Genomic DNA, 26,205 nt, shown 5'->3' on the forward strand with positions numbered 1-26,205 from the left:
GATTAATCTGTTAATCTATAGGTTTTTTTTTTCGATTAATCTATAGATTATTTTTCCTTTTACCGATTATTTTTTTATTCAAAATGAAGATGAAAAAATAAATGTAGGCCCCTTTTTTCAAAAGGCATGGCTTTTATTTACAAAAAAAAAGAAGTATGGCCACTCAGTCAACATTGACAACAACATGACTAAATATTCTGTAACAATGTAAACATTTAAAACTTTTAACATTTAACAAAATTAAAAGTAGCTTATTTGCTTTTTAATGTGCAAATATAAAAGTCAACATCCAGTGCAAATCTTAATATTCTGCAATAGTATAAGCATTTCAAACGTAAAAGTATTGCTTATTTTGCTTTAAAATGTGCAAAAATAAAGATAAACATCCAATACAAAAAAGTGCAAAACGAAATATTCTGTAACAACAGTGTAAACATTTCAACAAAAGTGAAAGTATTGCTTATTTGCTAAAATGTGCAAAAATAAAGATAAACATCCAATACAAAAAAGTGCCAATCTAAATATTCTGGAGCACTGTAAACATTAAGTATTGCTTTTAAAATGTGCAAAATAAACATCCAGTCCAACACAGTACACAATAACCAATTCTACTCATTCCAGTGAGTGACTAACAGTTGTAATGAAGAAAGGTTAGCATGTGTACATGCTCTGCTTCTTTTCTTGTTTACAATATTCCCAGCAGCTGAAAATAGGCGCTCAAAAGGGGTCGATGTGGCTGGAACTGAGAGGTAATTAGCCTTCACCTCAAGCCAGGACTGCGAGTGAGCTGAGCTGCTGTTTATATTTCTAGAAGGTCAACGGGCTCATAGTGATGTTACTAGTAGTTGACTGGGAGGTGTTTATTATCATTTGGGGAGAGTCCGCTGCCTGATGCTCACCTGCTAAACACCTATCTGCTCCACGCTGAAGCGCTGACTACATGCGCTCTGAATACACACTGCTGATTGGCTGATAATGCTTCGTGTGTACCAATCAGATGGTTGTGTGGGTGGGACAATGCTTTGTGTGTACCAATCAGATGGTTGTGTGGGTGGGACAATGCTGCGTGCTGAGACAGAGGCAGAGGAGCGAAGCAGCTTGTTAAGACTTTAGCAGCTAAAGTTAGCTTTAGCTTAGAAACTCGTTCGGTACACCCCCGTACCGAACCGAAAGCCCCGTACCGAAACGGTTCAATACAAAACACGTACCGTTACACCCCTAGCAGATACAAATGACACATTCATGTTTTTGTGTAATGATGACAACGTATGCTCGCGCGGACGATTGACTAGTTGATGGTTGATGGTTTTCTTTTCAAATGTTCGTTCATAGCCGTTGTGCTGCTATAATAGGCCATTTCCGCTCGACACAGTGTGCATACAACAACATTATTAGGCCGTTTATTGAAATACTTCCACACTTTTGACCACTTTTGGCATGCTTTTCCCCCCTCGCTCGCACCGCTCGCATCGTCTGCTTTGCGCTTCGCCATGACGGTAGTGTGACGTAAATATGCGACGCGTCGACGCACAAAAACGGCGTCGACGTATTTACGTAACCGATGACGTCGACTACGTCGACGCATCGTTTCAGCCTTACCTGTATGTAGCATGTTTACATTCTTTAGCTTTTTGTGTTGTTAGCAAACGATAGCAGTTTAGCTTTTAACATTAACTATCATTGATTGTACATTCTATCAATACAACAACAAGGCTGCAGTTTGTTCGTTGTTTCTTCTCTTGGACTGTTTATGTATGTGCACGCTCCCTGTCTACGTGTGTAAGAGACAACAGCTTGAACGCCAGACACATTTCTCAGTGCGACGAGCAATTTTCATTTGATATAATTAATAATTGTGAAAAAATAGACTTAAAAAAAGTTCAGTTAAACCACTTATGGTAACTTAAACTAGCCGGTGGTCTTGTTCTATTTTTTGAGTTTAAAACAGTTTTACTTTGGGCTAGTTGCAAACAGCCCTTTTTAACTGTAACCCATTTGGTATTGGATATGCGTCATTTTGTAATAATGATTATGGAATATATTTATTTAAGGCTGCAATGATTAATATAATAAATCAATAATTTGCTTCATTAATTCGAAAAAAGCTTTGTTTTACATTCTGTTGCTTTGATTAATCGGTCAATAAGTGCAACTAATAAAATCCGGACCGCATAAAAGAAGGTAAAAAAAAAAGTTGAATAGAAGGTAAAAGGAGGTAAAAGTTCAATTGAAGGCAAATAAAGGTAAAATAAGTAGATAAAAGGTAAAAGAAGATTAAAAAAATAAAAAGATAATTAAAAGGTAAAATAAGGTAAACAGAAAGCAAAGGAAAGTAAATAGAATTTAAATTAAGGTAATTAGAAAGGTAAAATAAGGTACATAAAAGGCAGAATAATTAAATAACAGGTAACAGAAGGTAAAATAAGGTCAAATAATTAAATAAAAAGTAGAAGAGAGTCAATAAAAAGGTAAAATAAGGTACATATAGGGTAAATAGAAAGTAAAAAAAGGTAGATAGAATATAAAACAAATTAAATAGAAGGTAAATAAAAGGTAAAATAAATAATACAGAATGTAAATAGTATAGAGACAATAAGTTAAATATAAGGTAAATACAAAGTAAAATAAGTACCATAGATGGTAAATGGATGGTAAAAGAAGAGTAAAAAACATGTAAAAGATATAATGAAGATAAAATAAGTTAAATAAAAGGTCAAATAAGGTATAAGGAATGTAAATAGAAGGTAAAATAATAGATGATAAATAAAAGGTAGGAGAAAGAATAATGAAGTGTCATGGAGACATTTTTAAGTGCAAGAATTATGACTAAAGTGGTGAAGCTGTATTTTAATTTACAGTTGAATTTTATTGACAATTTATTTAAGAAACTAATTCAATGTTAATGGAGTTTATTTTAAAACAAAATATTTGTATTAACATGTATTTTTCCTCAGTAGTCCCTTCATATGCAGTCTGTTTGGTTCGGACTTATCGTTCTAATCAGCCTGACCTAAGTCTAAGGTTTATGTGTTCAATACATAATAATCTTTGTGATTAACACATGCTTTCGTATCATTTTACAAGGTTGTAAACTGTAAGTAGGTTGGATATAATTATTGAATACCATTAAAATCAAGAGTGATAATATTTGAGTGGGTCCTGGGCCCATCTTTAGTGGAAAAATTGAGCCCCGGGGTCAAAAAGGTTGAAAACCCCTGTTATTGTCACAGAATGATGGGCACATGGAGCAGTAACTCATGAACGGGAATGCCTCTGTGATTCAGACATATTTATTTTCGTGTCTTTGTGTCCTTCTGCAGGGACTTGCCACCCAGACGGACAACTTCATTCCTCCAGGTGAAATTCATATACTGCAATTATTTTTATGATTAGCGGGGTCTCATCCGCGCTGTTGGCCTCATCTTGCTGTGTAGACGCCAACTGCCCACTCAGAGAGGCGAGCTGTCAGAGGATCCCCAGGCTCACCGTGAAGGTACAGTGCTGGAGTTTGAACGCCACAAACACATTCCTTATGGCGGCGGCATTCATTAGCACCTCCCTTGGAATTCTGTGACTCACGTGTCAGGAGAGTGCTGGAAACAGACGGTGCAGGTCGGAGTAAATTGTAAACATTGCTTTAAGTGCACTGTGGTGAAGATACACTGAAGATTTACGAACTTAATTGATTTTTGAACAGTGTTTGTAAATCGAAGAGTTCACATAGTGAAGCAAGTTTCTCCATAAGAAACAAATTAAATAGGAATAATTGGTTCCAGCCTCGACAAAATTCCATATTTTAGTTAAGGTTTGTACACAATATAAAGTGCTATACAGTACTGCGTATCACACAAACATAGCAAGGAGGTGATGGATCAACTTTCTATTTAATAACAAGCCTAGACAACAACAACGACCAGCTGAACTGTCCTGTATGTGCTGCTCTGCCAACACGCGCACACACACAGAAGTCCCTTTGGTGCCCTCGCGAACAATCAGAAATCACAATAGTCCTTTAAAAGTTCAAGTTAAAGTCCCAACGATAGTCACACACACACACTAGGTGTGGTGAAATTATCCTCTGCATTTGACCCATCCTCATGTTCACCCCCTGGGAGGTGAGGGGAGCAGTGAGCAGCACCAATGGCCACGCTCGAGAATCATTTTTGGTGATTTAACCCCCAATTCCTACCCTTGATGCTGAGTGCCAAGTAGGGAGGCAATGGGTCCCATTTTTATAGTCTTTGGTATGACTCGGCCGGGGTTTGAACTCACGACCTTCCAGTCTCAGGGCGGACACTCTAGCCACTGAGCAGGTTACTTTAACGACCATGTTGCTACAATAAAAAAACATTTAAAAAAGTAAAATCCATTGGAGGAGCTGACGAGAAAGAGGCAAACAGAGGGGGAAATGGCAATTCTGTTGCCTCAATCAATTGTTTGAGTGTAATTAATAAAAATTCATAAAAACCGTACCGCATAAAAGAAGTTAAAACAAGTTGAATAGTCGGTAAAAGATGATAAAAGAAGGTAAATTGAAGATAAACGTAGGTAAACTAGGTAAGTAAAACTTAAAAGAAGATTAAATTTTTTTTTTAAAGTTAAAGAAGGTAAATAAAAGGTAAAAGAAGGTAAGTAGAAAGTAAGCAAAAGGTAAACGAAGGAATACAGAAGGTAAAATAAGCATATAAAAGATCGAATAAGGTACATAACAGATGAAATAACTAAATAGAAGGTAAAACAAACTAAATAGAAGGTAACAGAAGTAAATGACTCCACAGTGATTCCCTCCTTCTTTCCATGCTGGTCTGTTTTCTTTTGAGTTAGCGTGTTTAGTCATATTGTCAATATCGAAAAAACTTGTCAACTGATGAAAAAATACAGAAAAGACACACATGCTGAGCACTGAGTAGTGACTAGTGGTGTACGGCACAGTAAATGATGTGGAGGGCTGCGCCTTTCCAAAAATACTGTGCCCTGGGAAGACACAAAGTGATTGAATAAAGTGTTCGTACACAGAGACATGGTTTGCACATAAGGCATATATGGCTGCATCTAAAAGTTTGTAAATTTTATTATCCATCCATCCATTTTCTACCGCTTGTCCCATTACAAGTCGCGGGGGTGCTGGAGCCTATCTCAGCTGCATTGGGGCAGAAGGCGGGGTACACCCTGGACAAGTCGCCATCTCATCGCAGGGCCAACACAGATAGACATACAACATTCACACTCACATTCACACTATACAAACCTAAAAAAAAACATAACTTTCACACAGTGCAATTCTAATGTCATGCAGGAAATTTTTTTTATGTTTTACTCTACTTGAAAGCACATTTAATTTTCCATAAAAATGTTTATCCAAAGTACCGTCTTGGTGCATTTGGGAGTTACATTTCTCCTCCCTCATCCTTGTGCTGACGTGTGCACTGACCAGATCACTGTCTAACAACCCACGCCTATTTAATCCCTATTTTACCTCCAGAGCAAATGAATATTTGCTCTACACTTGCAATGTGACAAAGGACTTTGTATTTCAGACCAGAGAGCACTGCCTATCCCTCCTGCAGGAGGTATTATATGGCCACCAGAGGGCAGACGACGCGTTCAGGTAAATATACACATACACACAAAGATCTCCATTTGTTTCCTGATTTTTCTTTCAATCGAGTATTATTTGACAGTCTAACCCTGAATTATTCTGCTTCTCTTCCCAGCTGTCTTCTCACCTCAGCTGTGGATATTGAACATGAGGTGTTCAAGAGCAGCAAGTCTTCCAACTTGTACAAAGCAGCCATATTAAAAAAGGTTCTGCCCTTGTGTTGTACTGTTTAAAATCAGGTTGATAAGGGACTCAACTAATTTTTTTTGCCCCTCAAGGTGTCCGAGATGAAGAAAGCGCCTGCTGTGACAGAGCAGGTGAAGAGCTGCAGTGGAGGCGAAGCCATGCGGAAACATGAAGAGGAGGCGTCCTCCTCTTCGTCCTTATCCGAGGAGCTGCATGGGTTTAAATCTGCATCCGAGGTCTACTCGGTAAGTCAGCGTAATGAAAACTGCTCATTTTGTAGTAAAACGTTGGTGTCCCAATTTGATAGTAAAGAGTTAGTAAAAGTTTAAAAGACTCATAGCAGCCAGATTAAAATGAATCAGGCCATAATTTCCCTAGTTTTATGAGTAATGGGTAGATAACTAACTGTAGTTGGAACGCCCCCTTTTCAATGCCAGACCCAATATATCGCCCCCTCATCTACAGAACTGGAGCCCATTTCCCCGCACAGACGGTGTAGATAAAGACATATAAAAGTATCATTTTGGTTGCTTAATTGCATGTTTTTGTCGCCGTGTTCCATGATTACCTCAAAACGGATATTGCTAACAATATGAGCAAAATTAAATGTAAAATAATCTTTTCCTGACAAAATGTGTTTTGGAATTGTTCAGAGAAAGCTAAGTATTTATTTGAGGTCTCAAATAACATCAGTTTACAGAGAAGCAAGTCTACACTGCTAATAAAGAAGGAAGAGAGAGAGACAAAAGAAAACTTCCACGCCTTTATATCTGCTTTGGGAATGTAAAACGAGAGGAGGAGTTTGGGGTGAAGTGGCCCGCTTTTCGGGAGGGAGGAAGGAAAATGACCAAAATACATGACCACAGAACTTTCCTCCAGAAGGTCTTATCTTTGTTCATGTCAGATGAAACAAAAATTGAGCTGTTTGGCCACAATACCCAGCAATATGTTTGGAGGAGCAAAGGTGAGGCCTTTAATCCCAGGAACACCAATTCCTACCGTCAAGCATGGTGGTGGTAGTATTATGCTCTGGGTCTGTTTTGCTGCCAATGGAACTGGTGCTTTACAGAGAGTAAATCGGACAATGAAAAAGGAGGATTACCTCCAAATTCTTTAGGACAACCTAAAATCATCAGCCCGGAGGTTGGGTCTTGGGCACAGTTGGTTGTTCCAACAGGACAATGACCCCATACACACGTCAAAAGTGGTAAAGGAATGGCTAAATCAGGCTAAAATTAAGGTTTTAGAATGGCTTCCCAAAGTCCCGACTTAAACGTGTGGACAATGCTAAAGAAACAAGTCCATGTCAGAAAACCAACAAATGTAGCTGAACTGCACCAATTTTGTCAAGAGGAGTGGTCAAAAATTCAACCAGAAGCTTGTGGATGGCTACCAAAAGTGCCTTATTGCAGTGAAACTTGCCAAGGGACATGTAACCAAATATTAACATTGCTGTATGTATACTTTTGACCCAGCAGATTTGGTCACACTTTAAGTAGGCCCATAATAAATTCATAAAAGAACCAAACTTCATGAATGTTTTTTGTGACCAACAAGTATGTGCTCCAATCACTCCATCACAAAAAAATAAGAGTTGTAGAAATTATTGGAAACTCAAGACAGCCATGACAATATGTTCTTTACAATTGTATGTAAACTTTTGATCGCGACTGTATATGTACGTGCTTTGCCTTGCCGTACACAGGCCAAAGAGGTTGTGTTTTCACCAGGGTCTCTCTGTTAGCAACACAACTCAAAAAGTTATCGACTGACTTTGTTGAAAATTTCAGCAAATGTCCAAAAAAACAATAATTTTTCTCCCCTTTTACGACCCCCCACTCACGCTGCAAAGTGAATTCTAGGAGATGTAGTTTACTTTTCCATCCATCCATCCATTTTCTACCGCTTGTCCCTTTTGGGGTCGCGGGGGGTGCTGGAGCCTATCTCAGCTGCATTTGGGCGGAAGGCGGGGTACACCCTGGACAAGTCGCCACCTCATCGCAGGGCCAACACAGATAGGCAGACAACATTCACACTCACATTCACACACTAGGGACCATTTAGTGTTGCCAATCAACCTATCCCCAGGTGCATGTCTTTGGAGGTGGGAGAAAGCCGGAGTACCCGGAGGGAACCCACGCAATCACGGGGAGAGCATGCAAACTCCACACAGAAAGACCCCGAGCCCGGGATTGAACTCGGGACTACTCAGGACCTTCGTATTGTGAGGCACATGCACTAACCCCTGTGCCACTGTGCTGCCAATTCAAAAGTGCCAGAAAAAAAAACTACACTGACCAAGTTTACATTTGTTAGCATCACACGTCATCACGGCATTATTGTAATGATTAACAATACCGTTACACCCCTGGTTAATACCAAAATAATAATAACTCAGATTTGTTTTCAAATGCATGTAAACATTTTTTTAGCCTTATTAAAGAAAATATATGCGTCATAGCAGATTGTTCAAACTATATGATGGCGTCATATTGAACACGCCCTCACCACCACAGGTATATTTCCAGTCTGGGAGAAACCCTGGAATCGTGGTAATGATGCAGGCATTTTGGAGCGAAAAGTGGCCGTTCTAAAATGTGCTGAAACTTGTTAGAAAACAAACCTAAAATCACTACTGTTCCTGTTTTGAGAGGAATTTTACCTGTAGACATACATTTTAGGTCCAGATCTATGAAAAAAGTGCCAATGTTGTCAGAATTAGAGGTGCACTTTAACATTGGTTGCCAGATAGAGAGCAACAAAACTTATCCAATCAAAACCAGCACTAGCAATATCAACAATATCTTACTCATTATTCCCGCAGATGAAGCGTAAGAGAATGGGAGCAGGCCACAGGGGCTCGTCGCACTCCCACCTGGCTGCCAAGGATCTGCTGAAGCCCTCCATGGAGGACAGTACGTCTGATAAGGGAGCGCCTTGTAGCACCACAGGTGGCGTTAAAGAGGAGCTAAAAGGAAAATGGAAAGATAACCCTGTGCCTATGACATCATCGATGCAAGCTGTAGCCGCCACCTCCTTGTCCTCCTCGAGTAGCCCCGTTAAGGGAGGCCGAGCTGTGAGCAAGAAGCAGCAGAAGCTGGCAGAAGCTGCAAAAGGTTCTCGCATCATCTCGCAATATTTTAGGACACAGACGACGACGGAGGTGCTTTCCTCCCCTACGGATGATATGAGTCCAGAGGAAAACATGAACCAAGGGCAGGAGTCGCCTAGCATCTTGGAGGCTGTAGGTGGCGCTGTGGAGCCAGTCGTTCAAGAAGACATCATTGTGATAAATAGTGAAGACGAAGAAGAGATGCTTCAAGACACTGAACTGAACAATCTGCTGTCCACCACAGAGTAAGTCATGTTTCGACAGGTTAAATCATTTTATGGTCAGCACAAATTCATCCAGGGATGGTTAAAAAAAAACAAACAAGCAAAACATTTTATTATCGAGCTCAGACTGGGAAATGTGCAAAACATCGCAAAAGTAAGCCGTGACAATTCTCGCGCGAGGACTGAGTCAGTGCCCAAAGATGTTGTAAAAGATGCACACTCTTCATTTCTATCGTTTTTTGTTATTTTAAGTAGATATAATCAGTGTTGCTACGTATGTAAGGAAAAGTTTGGAATTGGATTTTATATATTTCCACATCTAGTATGGCTAATTTAGGCCAAAAATACATAGAATATGCTTAACCCCCGCCCCCGTTTTACTTGCCTGATTCTAAAGGGTTAAAGGAACAAGGCAGGCGTCGCACCTCACAGATTTAATATAATTTGTAATTTCCGCACTTTGAATCCAGATGTGTTTCATAATATTTGTCGTGCCATCTTTTTTAATTTTTATTTTTTTTAATTTTTTTTTTAAGTTAAGCTAAACTTTTGAGTGCTACTAAAACATTGTTCATGGCTGTTAGTCATGAGACCTGCTGCGTCTTTTTCTTGGGCAACAGCTACTTCTTCTTCGATGGTGGTGTTGTTTTCTTCTTGGTTGGTAGTGGCTATTACTTCTTCGTTTGAGGCGGCTATTTCTTCTTTGTTGGTAGTGGCTATTTCCTCTTCGTTGGTGGTGGCTATTTCTTCTTCGTTGGTGGTGGCTTTTTCTTCTTCGTTGGGGTCGGCTTTTTCTTCTTCGTTGGTGGTGGCTTTTTCTTCTTCGTTGGAGTTGGCTTTTTTTTCTTCATTGGTGGTGGCTATTTCTTCTTCGTTGGGGTCGGCTTTTTCTTCTTCGTTGAAGTCGGCTTTTTCTTTTTCGTTGGTGGTGGCTATTCTTCGTTGGGGTCGGCTTTTTCTTCTTCGTTGAAGTCGGCTTTTTCTTCTTCGTTGGTGGTGGCTATTTCTTCTTCGTTGGGTCGGCTTTTTCTTCTTCGTTGGTGGTGGCTATTTCTTCGTTGGGGTCAGCTTTTTCTTCTTCATTGTTCAGCAACGACTTCTTCGTTTGTGGTGGCTATTTCTTCTTTGTTTGGCAGCTATTTCTTCTTGGTTGGCGGAGGCTATTTTTTCTTTGATAATGGCGGCTATTTCTTCCTTGTTGGGGTCGGCTTTTTCTTCTTCGTTGGAGTCGGCTTTTTCTTCTTCGTTGGAGTCGGCTTTTTCTTCTTCGTTTGTGGTGGCTATTTCTTCTTTGCTTGGCAGCTATTTCTTCTTGGTTGGCGAAGGCAATTTTTTCTTTGATAATGGCAGCTATTTCTTCCTTGTTGGCAGTGGCTATTTCTTATTTGTTGGTGGCAGCTATTTCTTCTTTGTTGTTGGTGACTATACTTTGGCGGCGGCTATTTGTTTTTTATTGGTGGTGGGTATTTCTTCTTTGGTGGTTGCAATTTATTTTTTGTTGTTCGACGGCTGTTTCTTCTTTGATGGTGGTTGCAATTTATTGTTTTGTTGTTTGACAACAATTTTCCTTTATTGGCAGCGACTATTTCTTCTATTCGGTCATTGAGACTAGAAATTGAAATGAACAAACATTTGAACGATTCCAGGAGAATCGAAATGTTAGTTTCGGTTCCAATCGATGCTGATGCCCAACCCTAGTGAGGAAACTCCGACTTATGTGCTCTCGGGCAAATTTCACTACAAAATCCACCCTGACGGTACATTAAATAAAACTGTTAGCAAAACAAATAAAATGATCTGCATTATGTGTAAGATATATATATATTTTTAAAGTTAAATATAATTATGCATGCGATTAATCGTGATTAATCAGATTTTAAAATGTAATCGTTAGACAGCACTAATAATGAGCTGAAATTCTTATTTAACAGAAAGTATTGCAATACACAAAATATGAATTGAATCCAGATTTTAGGGTTATGTTGGTTCTTTAGTTGCAATCTGTTTTTTACTCATTGATCCCAGCTGTTTTTGTTTACCTTGCAGAGTGGACACAACTCAGGAAGGCCGCAGTGTATCCGTAACACAAGAGGTGCGTCTCTCTGTGTAAAAAGATGTGTGTGTCGCTAGGTGACTAACCAGCATCACCACTTCCCACGCAGGCGTGCGTGTTGGAAGCCCAACAAGAGCAGCTTCCGCCAGCCAAAAGAGGTCGCTCGGCGGAGAGTAAGGGGAGCGGCCGGAGAGTGACCTTTGACCCCACCGTGCAGCAGAGGGTCCTGCAGGCGGGTCCAATAACGACTGTGACGCTGAAGGAGGCTGCTGACGTGGTGGTCCGCTACCTGGATCCGTTTTACACTCAGGGGAAGTTCGCTAACAAGGTGCGAGAGGAGTCACGTCTCTTTTGCTTCTCAGATAATGTCCACATCAACATAGATATTTTCAAATATATGTTATTAATGGCCTGGGGGTAGCCATAAATTGTACTCCAGTAAGAGAACCGTTACTTCAGAGCCAGGGGTGTCTAAAACTTGTTTTCATTGAGGGCCACGTCGCAGTTATGGCAGCCGCTTGTACTCGTGGATAATTCACGAGTATGAATATAAAGGGATTCCCTTCATGATATTGTTATAATTGCCTTAATATCTTTTTTACATGCACTAAAAAAAAATATGTAGTTTTTGCAATAAAAAAAATAGGCAGCTCAGTCGCCACAATTTTACCATAAAATGTTTTTTACAGCATATTACTGTAAGTGGAAAAACGATACTATATATATTTTTACAGTAAAATTCTGGCAACTGAATTGCCTGTTTTTTACTGTAAAATGTAGTGTCATTTTGATAGATAACTTGCTTAGATATCATAAGTCAAGCAGATATTTATTATTATTTTTATTTTAACTAACAAAAAGTTTGAAATGCATGATAGTACTATATTTGTTGCTTTATTAGATAATATTAAAGTTTAAAAGATATGCAATTGCATGCAATACATGTATTTTTTTTTTGTCAAAATGGAAATAACATCTCAAATACTTTCTTGACGCATAATATTTTGCATCATTATTTTCAAGACTATTGGCCCCGGCACATCTAGACCCCAGTTCTTGAGTTTGACACCTGTACTTTAGAATAATATGACTCAAGTAAAAAATAGTATTTCAAATAATTGAGTGTGAGTAAGTATTCAGTGAAAAAAGTACTACGTTCCGGTGAGTAACTTTTGATTTATTTATTAGATTTTTTTAAATGTTATTTGCAGTACAAGCGTAGTTGGTGTGTGTGTCGGTGAGACAGACATAATGACACTATTACAGCGTGTACTACAAAAGATGCATATTTTACAGTCACTTATGACGTTATAACAGGGCTAATGTTAGCATATGCTAGCTAAAACATAAATAAACATTTCCAACTTTTCTCTAGTTGGAAGTGGATTTTATGTTGGCTGAAATGTCAATATTTCTACTGACAGTTGATTATATAAATGTTATTTTTCATACTTTGTAAGTAAACATTGAAGAGTTATGACGTCATGTCACTTTTTACGGTGTAAAACAAAGTCATGTGACACAAGTCTTACTAACTAGACAAATTAATATGTCTTTGCAAACAGTTATTAATAGACATATATGAATATAGTAATCTGAATAAAAGTCAATGTAATGAAGTAAAAGTTGTGTTTCTTCTTCATAAAAATACTTGAGTAAAAGTAAAAAGTATGTTGCATTAAAACTACTCTGACAAGTTACTTAAGTAAATGTAATGGAGTAAATGAAACCAGCGCTCATAAGTAAATAACTTCCTGTTCTGTTCTTAGATAAGGATTACAAACAGTAATCTGATGTCAAACATTTCTAATGGGTAGTGCTGTCAAATGATTGAATTGTTAAAAATCAGATTAATCGCACTTTTGCATAGATTAATCGCGAATTATTCATCGTACATTACAAAACCCAAAACAAGTGAAGTTGGCACGTTGTGTAAATCAGTGGTCCCTAACCACCGGGCCCCGGCCCTGTACCGGTCCGTGAATCGATTGGTACCGGGCCACAAGAAATTTTAAAAAAAAACATTTTATTATATTTTTTTTTTTTATTAAATCAACATAAAAAACACAAGATACACTTACAATTAGTGCACCAACCCAAAAAAATACAATGATTTGCTAATCCTTTTCAACCTATATTAAATTGGTAGAAGATATTTTATGTTCGAACTGGCAAACTTTGTTATTTTTTGCAAATATTAACTTATTTGGATGTTAATATTTCAGTTATAGTGAATTATTTTGAGTTATAGTATAGGTGGAATAGTGTGGCGACTTGTCCAGGGTGTACCCCGCCTTCCGCCCGATTGTAGCTGAGATAGGCTCCAGCGACCCCGAAGGGAATAAGCGGTAGAAAATGGATGGATGGATGGATGGAACTTATTTGGAATTTGATGCCTGCAATATGTTTTAAAAAAGCTGGCACAAGTGGCAAAAAAGACTGAGAACGTTGCGGAATGCTCATCAAACTCTTATTTGGAACATCCCACAGGTGAGCAGGCTCATTGGGAACAGGTGGGTGCAATGATTGGGTATAAAAGCAACTTCCATGAAATGCTAAGTCATTCACAAACAATGCCGCCGGCTTTGAGCACGAGCTCATCTAAGATTGACTGATGCAAAGTGTAAAAATGTTCTGTGGTCTGACGAGTCCACATTTCAAATTATTTCTGGAAACTGTGGACGTTGTGTCCTCTGGACCAAAGAGGAAAAGAACCATCCGGACTGTTCTAGGCACAAAGTTGAAAAGCCAGCATCTGTGATGGTATGGGGGTGTATTAGTGCCCAAGGCATGGGTAACTTACACATCTGTGAAGGCACCAATAATGCTGAAAGGTACATACAGGTTTTGGAGCAACATATGTTGCCGTCCAAGCAACGTTATCATGGACGCCCCTGCTTATTTCAGCAAGACAATGCCAAGCCACGTGTTACAACAGCATGGCTTCATAGTAAAAGAGTGCGGGTACTATACTGGCCTGCCTGTAGTCCAGACCTGTCTTACATTGAAAATGTGTGGCGCATTATGAAGCCTAAAATACCACAACGGAGACCCTGGACTGTTGAACAACTTAAGCTGTACATCAAGCAAGAATGGGAAAGAATTCCACCTGAAAAGCTTAAAAAATTGGTCTCCTCAGTTCTCAAACGTTTACTGAGTGTTGTTACAAGGAAAGGCCATGTAACACAGTGGTAAAAATGCCCCTGTGCCAACTTTTTTGCAACGTGTTGCTGCCATTAAATTCTAAGTTAATGATTATTTGCACACAAAAAAATAAGTTTTTCAGTGTGAACATTAAATATCTTGTCTTTGCAGTCTATTTAATTGAATATAAGTTGAAAAGGATTTGCAAATCATTGTATTCTGTTTTTATTTACCATTTACACAACATGCCAACTTCACTGGTTTTGGGTTTTGTACTTGCACACAAAATGTTATCTTTGCACTGACGTATGCATTTACCTGATCACTGGCCCTTTAAAAACCTTTCAAGTAACCATCGGCGGCCAAGCTAAAGAAGCATTTGCGATAAGTAATGCGATTAATCTGCGTTTCTACATGATTAATTAACAAGAGCAGGACATCCATTAAACATACAGGAAAAGTGCTCAAAGTGAACCAGTGTATGTCGATATATGCTAAGCACAAAACATCCACGTTAGCTTTGTGTATTAGGTGACAAAGAAAATTATTGTAATCTAATAATGAGGGCTGTCAAAAATAACAATTTAACTCATATGATTAATCATGAAAAATATTGCATTATTCATGTATATGCGCAGATTAATCACAGTCACAATTTATTTTGCTTCTTTACCTTCTGTCAATTCTTGGTTGGTTGGTTTGTTGAAGTTTATTTCGAACATGTATGGGGTTTCAACATGATACATCGCATATTTTTAATTTCTCTTTACACGACTTGTCCGAGAAGGAGTCGGAAAAAGCAAAGCTTATTCAATCCTACCCGCGTTTCACTTCGTAGCAGTTACTTACACATATGTTCACTTCCTGTTTTCAATTTGTAGTACAATGTCTCCTAAAAAAATAGTTAAGTCAGTTATGATTCACCTATTGCGATGAATAATATCCTATTTTCAATAAGTATAATTTTCCTTATACTTTACAAACACTTTTGAGTTTTATCAACCTCATAGTACATTGTTTGACTTTTTAGACTTAGACTTCCTTTTTATTGTCATTCAAATTTGAACTTTACAGTACAGATAAGAACGGAATTTTGTTGCATTAGCTCATGGTAGTACAGGATAAAAGAGCAATAAGGTGCAGATATAAATCAATAGATTACTGTACAGATAAATATATTGCACTTTTGCATATGCATCCACGTTTATGGATGTATGCTATATTGTCTTTATATTCCAGCGAGTTAATCCTTTTTGGGGGGAATTGAGGGGATTATTATGATGCGTTCAAGAGTCTTATGGCCTGAGGGAAGAAGCTGTTACAGAACCTGGAGGTTCTGTTACGGAGGCTGCGGAACCTCTTTCTAGAGTCCAGCAGTGAAAACCGTCCTTGGAGGCGTTGGGAGGAGTCTCTGCAGATATTCTGAGCCTTGGTCAGGCAGCGGCTTTTTGCGATCTCCTGGATAGGAGGAAGAGGAGTTCTGATGATCTTTTCCGCTGTCCTCACCACTCTTTCCCTAATCCATTCTATAATTTAATTCCACATACTAATATGATAAAGGTCTTAAGTGTTGCACGTGCAAACAAATGTTTTAAATTAGATTTGTTATTTTCTTTTGTTGAGAAGAATTGTTGTATATTTATTAGCAGTATTGATTGTTTGCAAATACAGTTAGTCAGGGAATGTTCATATTTTTGATTCAATAAATAATAATATTCTAACAATTAAATTGCATTTTGTTTTAATTGGAATTAATTAATTGAAGTCATGCAAGCAAGTTTCTACCACTAGTGATGCTGATGAATAATTACGATTAATCCAAATTCAAAAGTATGATTAATCTGATTTTAAAAAAATTATTATTTGACAGCATTACTAATAACATCTGGGTAGTAATTAAATTTTTTTTGACAGGCCTACTTACAACTCAAATCAAAAAGTTTGATTGTGTTTTTAATGACAAAAGGCTAACATAGAAAAATACAAGTTTTTTAAAATTACACTGTTTGTGTGGCCATGTTGGGAAATTTAACATGAATTCATCTCATGCTCCGGCTCTTTGTTATTAGGACCTGTTCAAGTCCTTCGCCCGCTATCTGTCCCATCTGCTGGCAGAGGGGAGGAGCCTGGCCAAGGGTCAAGGTAAGACGAGGACCACCCGACTTGCGCTCACGTTTGACTCCTCACTCTTGTGTCCGTTGGCCCGCAGTCAAAGCAGAGGCCAAGGCGCTGATTAAGCAGTTCTTCTGCAACGTCAAACGCTGCGAGAGCGAGGCGGACTGGAAGCACCTGAAACGACCCGGTTACTGTGAAAGCACCACCAGTCGGCGATGACCTGGAGAGGACATGAAGATTTTAGGGCTTCTTCTTTGTCAGTGCCTAAGCTTGTCTTGTTGCTGTAAGCTCAGGTGTCTCAGACACACACACACACCTAGACACTTTCACACAATAGCAGCGTGCTCACACCAAGTCATTGTACCGTGATGGTACATCCTCCTAGCCCCTCCCCTAACACCTGTGTGAAGCTGGCCCTTGTCATTGCAATATTAAAATACTACTTCTGTTCGTTTGTGCAACATTTGTTTGTGCCATTGTCATTTTCATTTGTGAAGTTTCTAAGTAAGTCTAAAAATATATTTTCTAACTAGTGATGTCACACAGCACCCCCTACTACCCCCCCTCCCCCCCCCCAAGTAAAACGTTTGTGCTGTTATGGTTTTCATGCTAACGTTCATCTTTATTCACATGCAGCTACCCTCCACCTTGTCTAAATCGTTCTAAACTTGTCTCAAACATTTGTGCTACGTTTGTGCTGTCAAGAAAAATGTTTGTGTGACAGTCTTGCACCTTTGTGCTGTAAAAAACATTTATGATATTATAGTTTTCATATTACTACAATTATTTGATTATTCCCGACAGCCCCCACCCCCATTTCCTGCCCAAATCTTCCATACTTGTCCCAAACATTTGTGTAGTTTGGGCTAAAGTTGTGCTCGTTTGCACTGTAAAAAAAACAATTTGTGGTATTACGGTTTAATGTTATTAACATTTCATTATTATTCACATGCAGCCCCCCATCTTTTCCAAATCTCTACAAACGTGTCCTAAACATTTGTGCTACATTTGTGCTGTCAAGAAAAATAGTTTGTGCTACAGTTGTGCTTGTTTGCGCTGAAAAAAAACCAAAACATTTGTGCAATTATAGTTTTAATGTTATTAACGTTTTAATATTAATCATACCCAGAACCCCCCAACCCTACACACCTTGTCCAAATCTCATTAAACTTCTTGCCCCAACCATTTTGCTACATTTGTGCGGTCAAGAAAAATCTAAACATTTGTGCTATTATGGTTTTAATGTTAACACTCATTATTATTCACAAGCAGCCCCCCACCTCGTCTAAATCGCTCAAAACATGTACCAAATGTTTGTAGTACGTATGTGCTTTCAAAGAAAACATTTGTGCTACAGTTGTGCTTGTTTGTGCTGTAAAAAACATTTGTGCTATTATGGTTTTTATGTTACTACCATTTTGTTATTATTCCAATGCAGCCCCTCGACCCTCTTTTTTGTTAAAATGTCTTACAAATCACAAATTCCAATTTGTGCTACATTTGTGCTGTCAAGAAAAAAAGTGCTACAGTTGCACTCTTTTGCACTGTAAAAAAACAAACATCTGCTATTATGGTTTCATGTCAACATGCAAGCCCCTCACCTTGTCCAAATCCCTCCAAACATGTCCCAAATGTTTGTGCTACATTTGTGCAGTTGCAGAAAACATTTTGTGAAGTCAATGAAACATTTTTGCTACAGTCGTGACCATTTGTGCTGTAAAAAAAAAAACATGTGATATTATGGTTTTAATGTTTTTACCATGTTTTAATTATTTACACGCCACCTTGTCCAAATTTCTCCATAATTGTTCCCAAACTATTTTCCCAAAAAATAGTCTGTGCTACAGTTGTGGTTGTTTGCACTGTAAAAAAAAAAAAAATTCTGCTACGTATTATGGTTTTCATGTTATTACCATTTTTCAATTATTCACACCAACCCCACAACTTTTCTTGTCCAAACATATATCATTTTCAAAAAAGCCAATTTGTGCTACAGTTGTGCTCGTTTACGCTGTAAAAAACAAACATTTTTGCTAATATGGTTTTTGTGTTAATGTTTAATATTATTTACATGCAATCCCCCCACCACCCACCTGTCCAAGTCTCTTTAAACTTGTCCCAAACATTTGTGCTACATTTGTGCTGTCAAGAAAAGTCTGTGCTACACTTGTGCTTGTTTGCGCTGTAAAAAAAAACATTTGTGCTACGTATTATGGTTTTCATGTTACCATTTTTCGATTATTCACATCAACCCCGCACCTTTTCTTGTCCAAATCTCTTAACAATCTCACAAATCACAATTTGTGCTACATTTGTGCTTGTTTGCGCTATAAAAGACAACAACATTTGTGCTACGTATTATGGTTTTCAACTTATTACCATTTTTCAATTATTCACACTAACCCCACACCTTCTCCAAATCTCTAACAATCTCACAAATCCCAATTTGTGCTACATTTGTGCTATAGTTGTGCTCGTTTGAGCTGGAAAAAAACAAACAATATTGCTAACAGGGTTTTTGTATTAATGATTATTATTATTTACATGCAATCCTCCCACCACCCACCTGTCCAAATCTCTTTAAACTTGTCCCAAATATTTGTGCTACATTTGTACAGTCAGGAAAAACATTTGTGCTGTCAAGAAAAATAGTTTGTGCTACAGTTGTGCTTGTTTGCACTGGAAAACTACCAACCATTTGTGCTATTATGGTTTTAATGTTATTGTTCATTATTATACAAATGCAAGCCCCTCGCCTTATTTAAATCCCTCCAAATATGTCCCAAATGTTTGTGCTACATTTGTGCAGTCAAGGAAAAATATTTGTGCTACAGTTGTGCACGTTTGTGCTGTAAAAAAAACATTTGTGATATTACGGTTTTCATATTTTCACCATGTTTTAATTATTCACACGCAGCTCCCCACACCCCACCTTGTCCAAATCTCTCCGAACTTGTCCCAAACACTTGTGCTACATTTGTGCTGTCAAGAAAAATACTTTGTGCTACAGTTGTTCTCGTTTGCCCAAAAAAACCAAACCAACGTCTGGGACATGTTTGGAAGGATTTGGATAAGGTGAGGGGCTTTCAGGTGAATAATAATGAACATTAACATTAAAACCATAATAGCACACATTTTTGTTTTTTTGTAGCACACACTATTTTTCATTTGTAATGGTTTGAATGTTTACATATAGGCTCCAGCACCCCCCGCTACCCGAGAGGGACAAGCGGTAGAAAATGGATGTATGGATGTTATTAAAGTTTGTTATTATTCACATGCAGCCCCCCACCTTGTCCAAATCTCTTCAAATGTGTCCCAAACGTTTGTGCTACATTTGTGCTGTAAAAAAAACACTGTTTTCATGTTATTACCATTTTTTGATTATTCACATCAACCCAACACCCTTTCTTGTCCAAACATCACACAATCCCAATTTGTGCTACAGTTGTTCCCGTTTGTGCCTTAAAAACACACATTTGTGCTATTAGGGTTTTCGTGTTAACGTTCATTATTATTCACATGCACCCTCCCACCACCCACCTTGTCCAAATATTTTTAGACTTGTCCCAAAACATTTGTGCAGTCAAGAAAAACATTTGTGCCACAGTTGTGCTCTTTTGCGCTGGGAAAAAAAACAACATTTGTGTTATTATGGTTTTAATGTTACTAACGTTCATTATTCCTCACATGCAGAGAGAAGAGATTTGGACAAGGTGGGGTGCTCCACATTTTCCAAATTTGTCCCAAACGTTTGTGCTACATTTGTGCTGTAAAAAAAACATTTGTGCTACGTATTGTGGTTTTAATGTTACCATTTTTTGATTATTCACATCAACCCAACACCCTTTCTTGTCCAAATTCCCCACAATCTGACAAATCCCAAATTTGTGCTACAGTTGTTCCCGTTTGCGCTTTAAAACAAACATTTGTGCTATTAGGGTTTTCGTGTTAATGTTCAATAATATTTACCTGCATCTCCCCACCACCCACCTTGTCCAAATCCCTTTAAACTTGTCCAAAACATCTGTGTTGTCAAGAAAAACATTTGTGCTGCAGTTGTGCTGTAAAAAAAACCTTTGTGCTAGGTATTAGGGTTTTCATGTTACCATTTTTTTATTATTCACATCAACCCAACACCCTTTCTTGTCCAAATTTCGCCCAATCTCCCAAATCCCAATTTGTGCTACACTTGTGCTACAGTTGTTCCCGTTTGCGCTTTAAAACAAACATTTGTGCTATTAGGGTTTTCTTGTTAACGTTCAATAATATTTACCTGCATCTCCCCACCACCCACCTTGTCCAAATCCCTTTAAACCTGTCCCACATATGTGTTGTCAAGAAAAACATTTGTGCTACAGTTATGCTCTTTTGCGCTGGAAAAAAACAAAAAAACATTTGCGCTATTATGGTTTTAATGTTACTAACGTTTATTATTACTCACATGCAGCCCCCCGCCTTGTCCAAATCTCTCCAAATGTGTCCCAAACGTTTGTGCTACATTTGTGCTGTAAAAAAACAGTTGTGCTACATATTATGGTTTTCATGTTATTACCATTTTTTTATTATTCACATCAACCCAATACCCTTTCTTGTCCAAATTTCTCACAATCTGACAAATCTCAATTTGTGCTACTGTTGTTCCTGTTTGCGCTGTAAAACAAAAATTTGTGCTATTCTGGTTTTAATGTTACTAACGTTCAATATTATTCACATGCATCCCTCCACGTTGTTTAAATCTCACCAAATTCTTGCCCCAAACATTTGTGCCGTCAAGAAAAACCTTTGTGCTACAGTTTTGCTCGTTTGCAATGTAAAACATAAAACATTTGTGCTATTACGGTTTCAATGTCAACATATTATTATTCTCACACGTGCAAATCTCTCCAAACTTGTCCCGAACATTTGTGCTGTCTAAAAATATTTGTGATATCAATATTTCAGTATCAATCTGCACGTTACTATGTGTGAATATAATTAAATATAGTAACATTGTAACCATAAAAGCACAGATATTGTTTTTGATTTGGACAAGGTAAGGGGCCTGCATGTGAATATTTATATAATGTTAATAATACCATTAAAATCTTATTAGCACAAACGTTAAGGAAAAGGTGGGGGGGCTGTGTGTAAATAATAAAATGTTAACATTAAAACCATAATAGCACAATGTTTTTGGTTTGTGCTGTCAAACAAAACATTTGTGCTATTATGGTTTGAATGTTATTAACGTTTTATTACTCACACCCACAGTAACGTGCATATTGATACTGAAATATTAATACCACAAATGGTTTAATGTTAACGTTAAAACCGTAATAGCGCAAATGTTTTTATACATCACAAATATAGCACAAATGTTTTATTTCAACATTAAAACCATAACCGCACACATTTTTTGGAGAGCACAAATGTTTTTGAGAGCACAAATGTAGCACAAATGTTTCTTATACAGCACACAATGTTTTTTTAATAGAACACAAACATTTTTTTTATGTTATTGACATTAAAACTATAATAGCACAAATGTTTTGGAGAGCACTAATGTGGCACAAATGTTTTATGTTAACATTACAACGATAACCGCTCAAATGTTTTTGAGAACACAAATGTTTTTGTTAACATTACAACATAATAGCACAATGTTTTTATGTTAACGTTAAAACCACAATAACGCAAATGGTTTTATACAGCACAATTATAGCACACGTTTTTTTTATTTCATCATTAAGACCATAACTGCACAAATGTTTTTGAGAGCACAAATGTAGCACAATTGTTTTTTTTATACAGAACGCAATGTTTTTTAATACAACACAAAAAAATGGTGAATGCTTTTGACATTAAAACAATAGCACAAATGTTTTATTTCAACATTAAGACCATAACTGCTCAAATGTTTTTGAGAGCACAAATGTAGCACAAATGTTTTTTATACAACACAAATGTTTTTTTTTACTTTACCATTAAAACAATAGCGCAAATGTTTTTGAGGGAACAAATGTTTTTTTATACAGAACGCAATGTTTTTTAATACAACACAAAAAATGTTTCAATGTTATTGACATTAAAACAATAGCACAACTGTTTTATTTCAACATTAAGACGAAAACTGCACAAATGTTTTGAGAGCACAAATGTAGCACAAATGTTTTATATACAACACAATTATTTTTTTAACTTTACCATTAAAAAAATAGCGCTAAAATGTTTTTGAGAGCACAAATGTAGCACAAATGTTTTTTTTATACAGAAAGCAATGTTTTTTTAATACAACACAAATATTTTTTAAACGTTAGTCACATTAAAACAATAGCACAAATGTTTTTATACTGTACAAATGTAGCACAAATGTTTTGTTAACAATAAAACCATAACCGCACAAATGTTTTTGAGAGCACAAATGTAGCACAAATGTTTTTTTATACAGAAAGCAATGTTTTTGTAATGCAACACAAACATTGTTTCAACATTAGTGACATTAAAACAATAGCACAAATGTTTTTATACTGTACAAATGTAGCACAAATGTTTTGTTAACAATAAAACCATAACCGCACAAATGTTTTTGAGAGCACAAATGTAGCACAAATGTTTTTTTATGCAGCACAAATGTTTTTTTTTTACTTCAACATTAATACAATAATAGCGCAAATGTTTTTTTATGCAGCACAAATGTTATTTTTTTATGTTAATGACATTTAAACAATAATAGCACAAATGTAGCTAAACATTTTCAGGCTTTGTGAGATTGCACAAGGTGCAGCGAGTGACCTCACTGGTCAGAAAATATAATTTAGAACGGGCTGAAAACCCTTTAGTAGCACAAACAAAAGAATGTACGGAACAAACGGAAGGCTGTGTTTTTTAAATATTTGCAACGACAAGGTTCTGCTGGCTGGTGCCCACACTAAGTATTGACGCTAATACCCGCATGATTACTTCTATTTGGCTGTATTACTGCATTTCCTCTGCCTTTGTGGATTATTTTTTGTCTTATTTCAAGTCATTCTAATGATGATTTCTATTGTGGAAAGTGGCGCAGTCTGTCACTACGTGGGACGGGAGTGCACACAAATGTAGCGCATGTGAGCGATTTGACTTTTGTACTATTTTGAGTCTTATTTCATTCCTCATATAAAAGGTGCTGGTTATCATTAATACGGTGCAATTGGCCTCGTGTGAGTACGCCATAAAAAACTGTCAACTGTCTTTTTTTGCTTTCCCATCAAATGACTGTGATCAGTTTAGGTTTGCATTCATACCGGAATAAACAAGTGGATGAAATACACAATAATGTGAATAATGCAACGTTTAATGATATAGTATTACGTTTTCCAATAGCTCTCTTTTTTGTATTGCTGCTGTTTGTCTTTGACTGAAAAACAGAGGCAATTTAAATTATTTTGATACAATTTTTGCAGAAATAAATGCAGTTCCTTTAGTAATATGTTGTCAGACCGGCCTGTGGAGGAAAGCCATAGAGCACCCCCAACCCCTGAGCACCTCAATGTTGTTTTTTTCAATAAAGAATGTACAGAAACGGAACAAAGCAAGCACAGCGAGGCATGTAACATGATTTGTGTCGATTAATTAGTGCTAATAATGTCCTCAGATGGACAATTAAACACCCCCCTGTGTGTTTGTGTCTTGGGTACTTGGAGTGCTGAGCAGCTAACGGTGACGTCACCTCCAGCCGTGCTGCCTTCACAGGCTCCGCGTTTTTTTTCAGCTATATTTTTACCTGTTTTGATCATTTACACATATTTAGTAATGGGGGATACTGAATAAGAATGATGTATTGTGTTTTTTTATTGTGCACCCAAGTGTGACGTGTTCCCAGATTTGTAAGCAACCGTGACGCAAGGAATTTAATGGTAATGGTATTTTTAAGGCGTGACCGATTTGACTATACTTTGACTATTGGATAGAATGACTCGGTTAATTTCGAGTTTTATTGAACGCACCACAGTGATATAAGCACAATTAAAGAAAATGTATATTCGGTATGGCTACCGTATTTATTTTTACTGTACATTACTTTTTAATGTACATTAAGTAAATGCACATAATAAATTAACACATAATTCACGATTTTGCATTACTGGTAACATTTAAATGTTTGCATTCCTATATTTTAAAGTGCGTTTCCCAGCCGTAGACCCTCGTTCGGCATTTTCCGAGCTTCTTTGAACGCCCCAGCAGCACCGCGCATGATGCTCATCAAAGGCTGATGGCAGCGACACGGCAATCTTCTTTTCCAACACCACGACGTCCTTCTCGTCTATTAACTGAACTCAAAACGCTCGCCGTCACAACGGTTGATGGTTTGAGTCCAATTTATTAGTCTCAAAGGCCTTTTTCCCCCCACCCTCGGGGTGGTTTTAGCGTCGCTACGGGTTTTGTGTCTTGTCACTTCCGGGGGTGCTTGGGAGTGAATTATTGTTATCATTCATATTTTGTTATTATTGTTGTTGTTAAAACACCATCTCGCCGGAGGACAAAGTAGTTGAAACTTGATGCTTCGTGGTGGCAAGATGGAGGAGTTTGTCACGGAGGAAGAGGAGCCTTGGTACGACCAACGTGACTTGGAGCAAGGTGAGGCTTCTTCATCCATCTTTGTGTTATCCATGGAAGTCCATGCTATTATTTTATCTTCCTGTTCAATATCGACCTTCTTCTTCCTTCTGCTGTCAATTATTTCCATCTTCATCAAGTGATGCCAAAATATATTCTTACTGGCCTTCATTTCCTGCTCCATCAATCTGTAGTCCATTTAATAAAACTAGGGGTGTAACGATTCATTTTAATAACGATTCAAATCGAATTGTGGTTGCCCATACGATTCAGGGACGATATACAGTCGTGGTCAAAAGTTTACATACACTTGTAAAGAACATAATGTCATGGCTGTCTTGAGTTTCCAATCATTTCTACAACTCTTATTTTTTTGTGATAGAGCGATTGGAGCACATACTAGTTTGTCATAAAAAAACATTCATGAAGTTTGGTTCTTTTATGAATTTATTATGGGTCTACTGAAAATGTGACCAAATCTGCTGGGTCCAAAGTATACTTTGGACCCAGCAGATTATTTATATTAACATTGCTGTATGTATGTATGTATACATACAGCAATGTTAATATTTGGATACATGTCCCTTGGCAAGTTTCACTGCAATAAAGGCCTACTGAAATGAGATTTTCTTATTTAAACGGGGATAGCAGGTCCATTCTATGTGTCATACTTGATCATTTCGCGATATTGCCATATTTTTGCTGGAAGGATTTAGTAGAGAACGTCGACGATAAAGTTTGCAACTTTTGGTCACTGATAAAAAAGCCTTGCCTGTACCGGAAGTAGCGTCACATCACAGGTTGTGGAGCTGCTCACATCTGCACATTGTTTACAATCATGGCCACCAGCAGCGAGAGCTATTCGGACCGAAAAAGCGACGATTACCCCATTCATTTGAGCGAGGATGAAAGATTTGTGGATGAGGAAAGTGAGAGTGAAGGATTAGAGCATACTTGCCAACCTTGAGACCTCCGATACCGGGAGGTGGGGTGGGGCGGGGGCGTGGTTAATAGGGGAGTATATTTACAGCTAGAATTCACCAACTCAAGTATTTCATATATATATATATATATATATATATATATATGTGTGTGTGTGTATGAAATACTTGACTTTCAGTGAATTCTAGCTATATATGTATATATATATTTATTTTATTATACTTATAAATAAAATAAATACTTGAATTTCAGT

At 37.5% G+C, this 26,205-nt stretch overlaps 2 protein-coding genes across 2 annotated transcripts in view; both read left to right on the forward strand.

Annotated features, from left to right (window-relative positions):
* LOC133652151 (ATP-dependent DNA helicase Q5-like) overlaps positions 1 to 24,311 on the forward strand; it is a 60,791-nt gene extending 36,480 nt beyond the window's left edge. Inside the window, exons 10-19 of the mRNA XM_062050578.1 lie at positions 3,321 to 3,357; positions 3,435 to 3,493; positions 5,538 to 5,608; positions 5,715 to 5,805; positions 5,878 to 6,030; positions 8,610 to 9,142; positions 11,168 to 11,213; positions 11,284 to 11,502; positions 16,388 to 16,460; positions 16,528 to 24,311. Coding sequence (XP_061906562.1) covers positions 3,321 to 3,357; positions 3,435 to 3,493; positions 5,538 to 5,608; positions 5,715 to 5,805; positions 5,878 to 6,030; positions 8,610 to 9,142; positions 11,168 to 11,213; positions 11,284 to 11,502; positions 16,388 to 16,460; positions 16,528 to 16,652 — 1,407 coding nt within the window. The 3' untranslated portion in view covers positions 16,653 to 24,311. The remainder of the gene's footprint in view (positions 1 to 3,320; positions 3,358 to 3,434; positions 3,494 to 5,537; positions 5,609 to 5,714; positions 5,806 to 5,877; positions 6,031 to 8,609; positions 9,143 to 11,167; positions 11,214 to 11,283; positions 11,503 to 16,387; positions 16,461 to 16,527) is intronic.
* A 266-nt stretch (positions 24,312 to 24,577) lies between these two features.
* LOC133652154 (cerebellar degeneration-related protein 2-like) overlaps positions 24,578 to 26,205 on the forward strand; it is a 28,469-nt gene continuing 26,841 nt past the window's right edge. The window contains exon 1 of the mRNA XM_062050583.1: positions 24,578 to 25,031. Coding sequence (XP_061906567.1) covers positions 24,953 to 25,031 — 79 coding nt within the window. The 5' untranslated portion in view covers positions 24,578 to 24,952. The remainder of the gene's footprint in view (positions 25,032 to 26,205) is intronic.

The sequence above is a fragment of the Entelurus aequoreus genome, linkage group LG06 (genome assembly GCF_033978785.1).
Source record: "Entelurus aequoreus isolate RoL-2023_Sb linkage group LG06, RoL_Eaeq_v1.1, whole genome shotgun sequence".
NCBI classification, from domain to species: domain Eukaryota; kingdom Metazoa; phylum Chordata; class Actinopteri; order Syngnathiformes; family Syngnathidae; genus Entelurus; species Entelurus aequoreus.